At 44.8% G+C, this 6,000-nt stretch overlaps 1 protein-coding gene across 2 annotated transcripts in view; it reads right to left on the reverse strand.

Moving 5' to 3' along the window:
- Positions 1 to 4,502, reverse strand: part of ASAH1 (N-acylsphingosine amidohydrolase 1) — a 38,860-nt gene extending 34,358 nt beyond the window's left edge. For both annotated transcript variants that reach the window (XM_082375345.1, XM_082375344.1), the window contains exon 1: positions 4,345 to 4,502. In XM_082375345.1, the coding sequence (XP_082231471.1) occupies positions 4,345 to 4,422 (78 nt within the window). In that variant the 5' untranslated portion in view covers positions 4,423 to 4,502. The remainder of the gene's footprint in view (positions 1 to 4,344) is intronic.
- Positions 4,503 to 6,000: the final 1,498 nt, after the last annotated feature.

Raw genomic sequence — 6,000 nt, forward strand, 5'->3', positions numbered from 1 at the left:
AGCATGCAAAGTTTTTCACTTGTTTTCTGACCTCTGATGGAACGGTACGCTATTAAATTGACAATATTTAGGTAAAAGGCATGTGAACAAACTCTCCATAAGGGCAAAGACCTCTCTATCTTGTTCACTGACCTGTTCCCAGCATCTGTAACAGTCTGGCACAGAGTAGGCGTGCAGTATTTGTTGACTAAGCATACATATGGTATCTGTGTATTCCTTCCTTTAAAGTACTGGGTGGAAAGCAAATGCAGTACAGTAAAACTGGCCAGGCCAGATAGGGTTTGGGTGATTTGGGAAAACTTTGTAAAAATCATTGCTAAAACCTGATTCAGTGGCTAATGTCAACAACGTTATCACTCACTTGAAAAACTGATGCATAAAAATAAGTTCGATTCAGCAATTCACTACTGAGCCAGTGTGTTTAATTTTCACACATTTTAGGGATCTGCTTAGATTTATTACTGAGAACAGTCATCTCGCCTACTCTGATTCCCTACCTTCTGATCACTCCATAGGCTACTACAATCTATTTTCTGCTCCCAACATGCTCTGGCCAAGGTGACCAATGACCTCTAGGTGCCAAGCACAACAGATACTAGACATCTCAATGGCATTCACCACAGGTGACCTGTCCCTCTCTCCCCTGAGCTTCCCTAACACTCACTCTCCAGTTCTGGCTGCTGCTTTAACTTTGCCAGTTCTTCCTGACCTGACACATGCCAGTCCCCTGAGCCTTTGACTAAGCCTCTTCTCTTCTCTTCTCTTCTATCTGCTCATTGTTCACTCCAGTGGGCTTCAAATAATATGCCTACGACTTCCAATATCCTCTTCTGAGCTCCTGTCCCAAAGGTCTGCTGGGTATCTTGGTGCCATCTGAAATTCGACATAACCAGAGTGAAAAATGATCTTCATTCTTCCCTCCTCATATTCCTGGGTAGTGATGCCACCATTCTCCCAGCTGAGCACTTCAGAAAGGTGCCAGTATCTCATCCCCATCCAACCCCTCCTTCTTCTCATTCTACCTCCAAATCTTCTCCGGAACCATCCACTTCTTTCCTTTTCCACTAGCACAACCCTCCTGTAAGTCACCCCTGGACTAGCTCCTCAGATCCACCCTTGCTCCCTTCCAATCCAAACTGATCTTCTGAAAGTGAGAAATTCATCACGTCTTGCTTAAAACCAGTCAACAGTTTCCCATTGTTTTTAGGATGAATTCCAAAATCCTTAACAAGGTCTACAGGGCCCTGGATGATGTCATCTCCATCTCCCTCTCCAGATTTTCTTGCACCACTTCTGTCACCACCATCTCTCTTCTTAAAATATTTTTTAAATTTATTTTTTATGGACATAATATTGGTTTATAAGTTTCCAGTACACATTATATTTCTACTTCTGTATACACTACGGCATGCTTACCGCCAAAATTTTAGTTTCCATCCATCACGATACAATTGATCCCCTTTACTCATTTCACCCTCCCTCTGCCCCTTTCCCTCTGGTAACCACTATGCTGCTGTTCTCTGTATCTACATGTTTGTTTTTGTTTGGTTTGTTCGTTTATTTTGTTTGTTTCCACATTTGAGTAAATCATACAGTATCTGACTTTCTCTGTCTGATTTATTTCACCCAGCATAATTCTTTCAATATCTATACATGTTGTTACATATGGCGAGATTTCATCTTTTTTTTATGGCTGACTAGTATTCCATCGTGTGTGGTGGGTGTGTGTGTGTGAGCAGGAGAATCATATCTTCTTTATCCATTCATCCATTCATGGGCACTTAGGTTGTGTCCATGTCTTGGCTCTTGTAAATAATGCTGCAATGAACATGGGGATGCAGATATCTTTTCAAATTAGTGTTTTCGTTTTCTTTGGATAAATACCCAGAAGTGGGATAGCTTGTCACCACCATCTCTTAATAGAATCAAATAACTCAAGAAGACCTTAAAATATGCCATAGTCTGAAACGCCTCAAAAACAAAACAGAACAAAATCCACAGACATTCCAAATCCAATGATTTTTGTTTGTAATTTAAAGCCAGTTCCCACTATCATATTTATCAAAAGTAGTTTTGAAATATATTTTGTTACTATGTGTGGCTACAAACAGTTTATCATAGAACAATTCAAAATGAAAAAAATGCTTATTCTTGTCAAAGGATGAGGTCACTGAACTTCTGTGAAGTTCCCAAAATCCTGTCAGCCAGTGGCTCCCAGATTTTCCAGATCAGTTAAAAAACTGAGAGGGGCCCAGCACAGGGGAGTCCCAGTTTTTGTTCTCCAAAGTGAAGATGTTAAAACAAACAAAACAAAACAACTCACACACATAAAAGAACATTTTAACAACAAAAATTGGAAGGTCAAAAAAAAAAAAATTGGAAGGTCATAATCAGAATAAAAGCTAACATTCTAAATTAATAATTTCAAGGCCTCATTTTTCTCATTTCATTAAAGACTTGTGAAAGCAGCTTCCCAAACTGACACCAGAGGCCAGACTAGAATTTGACAACCACTGTTCCAGATAAGAACTATTAAATTCATGGAGGGGTTGTTGATTTTTCCTGTTCTACAAATACCTTTTAAAGTACTTTTGCTTGAAAAAATAAGGTACTGAGAAAGGAAATAAAAGGCAGACATTGACGTATGAAACTGTTCTGAGGTCCACAACTAGACCTCTCAGTATTATCACTTGCTGATCTGTCACTCAAAAGCCAGGCCGTTTCTTTTCTCTTGTTAGACACAACCAAACTCACAGACTACCTACCTCACTGAAGGTGAATCTGAGACATGATCAAATGAGACAAAGCAAGGCCACTTCATGACTCTGTCTAAGCACAGACAAAAACAAAGGTACGTGTAACACGCAAAATACCAAACACCTCCTTCTCTTGCTAAACAAATAACTGTTTCTTCTTTACCCATAGTGTTGCCTCACTTTCTAAAAGCAACCAATCTAGAGCAAACCACCGATTCCTTAGACCGGCCCCTGAAACACACAAAGTCCAAATTATAAAACAGGTTTTTCCTAATGCCCTTTTACTGAGAGGCCCCACGGTTGCCCATGGCATGCATTCTCATTCACTGCAAAATCATAAACCCAATTTCTTCAACTACAGGTGTGTTTCCTGGGGTCTTTGGCTGAAAGCATTGACAGTATCAAAGTATAAAATTCTTTAAAAATTCCCATAATCCCAACCACTTTAAAGCAAATTAATTCCTTACCCACACTAAAGCAGACTAATTTTATTTTTCCTTATACCCTTCCAATCCTCACCCACGTGTATATACTGTGTATTTTTCTGTTACTGAAATCGCTGTGTATACTATTTTGTATTCTATTTTTACTTGCTTTATCTTGCATCAGTTTTGAATGGCTGAGTAATATCTCACCACGATCTTATTCTTAAAGCTTTTCTCCGCAAAGAAATAAAAGAATAAAAGAGGAGAATGCACATCTTGCTCCCAATGTCAATGTTCTACCTAAACTATTCAAAAACACCCTCACCTAGTCTTAGGTCACATGCACCCAAGTTCCTATTTATCTGATCTGTTGATAAGAAAAATGCAGTCTTATGGCTTTTAAAGAAGAGAATTATGCAAGAGCACCAGACCGGGTGTCCAGAAGCTTGAGTTCAATCATGCGTCCGAAAACAATACTGTGACCTCTGGCTAGACATTTTCTCACTCGGAATCAACTTCCTCCCTTGCAAAGTAAGAGTGAAACTGGTCCCTCACTGTCTCCTGTAGTTATCAAGTCTGTGTTCCTGCTACTTCCCTCAAGGGGAAATAACCACAGGCCCAGTGTTCACTTGACTCGGAGATAAAGGCCAGGCATCCGCATCTGGGTTGGCCTGTGCTGCTCCCATTGCCCTGACTGGGGATGCCTCGCCCTTTCCCAGGGCCCTCAGGATCCTTAGCTAATACTTTTCCTTCAGCACCTGGTCACCAGGCAGAGGATGCCAAAGTCCTCAGGAAGTTCGTCATTTAATCAGGTACACAAATCAACTGCAACTTTTTCTCTTACAGTTCTGGATGCTCGAGGCTGGTACTGGTAGAACAGATGCAATCCATCAAACGTGAGGGTATGCAAACCATAATCACCAGTCGGCAGAAATCAGGATTTCCCCAAAAGGTTTCCTTGTTCCAGCTTGTACCGAATCAACCCGGGGTGAAATTCACCAGCCCGCTCTGCACCCACACCTCTGCTCAGGAAAACACCGACCCCTGTAAAGATGCTGCCGGGGCGAGGTGTCCCTCAAGCCCCGCCCGCCCCGCACCTGAGCCCCCCGCTTCTCCGTGCTCCCGCGCGCCCCTCTCCGCGCCCTCGCCTCCAGCTCACCCACCGGTGGCACATGCTGCGCCACCGAGCAGGTGACGGTCACGCTCAGTAAGACGAAGGTTACGCGACTCCGGCCCAGCATCGCTCCGACCGCGAACGCCGCTGCAAAGGACGCTAGATGAGGCCGCACTAGGTACCACCTGAGCTCAGAGCAGACCACGCCCCCGACGCCGCGTGACCCGCGGGCTGGACCGCACCACGCGAGGCGGGGGGAGACGGGCGCGCAGGAGATGGAGAGGGCCGGGCTTTTCGGTGACTCGGCAGGACAAGGGAGCCTTCCGAGAGGAAGAACGAACCCACAGGATGGGGGTCAGCGCTCGCGTTAGGACCGTGGTGTTTGTCGGTCCCCTTCCCCCCCCCCACTGCTCCGCGGGCAATGGTTGCGCCGAGCCCGAGCTCCAGCCCCAGCTCCGCCCCGGCGGGTGGGGCTGAGGAACTTCTAGCCAGAGAGCTGCCCCACGAAGGGCCGCGCCCACCCCCGAGCTAGGGGATGGGTGCCTTCTTCTCCGACTCCTCTGCCGGCCAGGTGCGGCCGTGCAGCGTCCGCAAACGGCCCAGGGCGAAGTCTGCCTTCGGGCAGCTCGGTACCAAAAGCCCACGAAACGGGCGCAAGCCACGAGAGTCTCAAAACGCGGCGTAGCACGCGAACGCGACCCGTCTTTGCGCTCTAAGGAGAGCAGGGCCGAAGTGAGTGAGGTTTTTCGTCCTGACCGTGGGGTCACCGGACAGGTGTCGAGGGGGGGATACCCGGGAGGGGGGATAATTAATTCTCACGGATAGTAAAGACTGTGAATTACCCATTTAGACTTTAGCAGCCGAGCTGACAAGGCACAGAATTTAGGCTTCAGTTCCTTGCACTTACACAACAGGTGGAATGTTCAGGTAGAACCGCGAACCTTCCTTCACTGATGGGAAGCAGCTGTGTGTTTTCACTTAACTGATGAAACGCTTCAGGTTGGCAGAGCCGGGGGTGAACCTGGGAGGAGGGTAGGCTTTCGCACCTGAAAAACAGCTTTACAGATGTATTTGCTTGGCCTTCGTCCCTTGTATGGACGCCGTCGCCCTAGTAGGATGAGTTACTTAAAAGTCCAACAGGAAATCCTACCCTCTGGGTTCCACTTTCTGATTGAGCCTCTTTGACATCCAACTAGCTTTTTTTTTTAATGCTTCAGTAAAACTCAGAATACTATCACTAAAATCTTCATATATTCTTTTTTTTCTTGTGTGTGTTTGAAATTGCAATTTGACCCATTTGTATTACTTCGTTAGAAAACCAAGCAATCTTTTTGCTGGAGATTGGGAAACGAGAATTTGATGTTTGAAGGCTGTTTTCCTAGGATTTTTTGTTTGTTTGTTTTGGTTTTTGGTAGATGACAGGGTTCCTCTCTCTGAGGAGGAAGTTTGACTTTTGAAACATATCACATGATTTTGAAACATATCAGTGGTTCCTGATTCAACAGTGAACAAGCAGATCACAGAAATGTTCATTAATTCAAAAATATTTACTGTCTACCTACAATGTGCTAATCATTTTTTCCAGACATTGGGGATAAGCAGGGAACAAAAAGACAGGAGGTTCCTCCCTCATGAGGCTTACATTCTAGATGAGAAATGGGCATTAAACATCATACCCGAGAAAATTTATATAGGATGTTAGAAG

The sequence above is a fragment of the Balaenoptera borealis genome, assembly GCF_965194805.1.
Source record: "Balaenoptera borealis genome assembly, chromosome: 21".
Classification (NCBI taxonomy): Eukaryota; Metazoa; Chordata; class Mammalia; order Artiodactyla; family Balaenopteridae; genus Balaenoptera; species Balaenoptera borealis.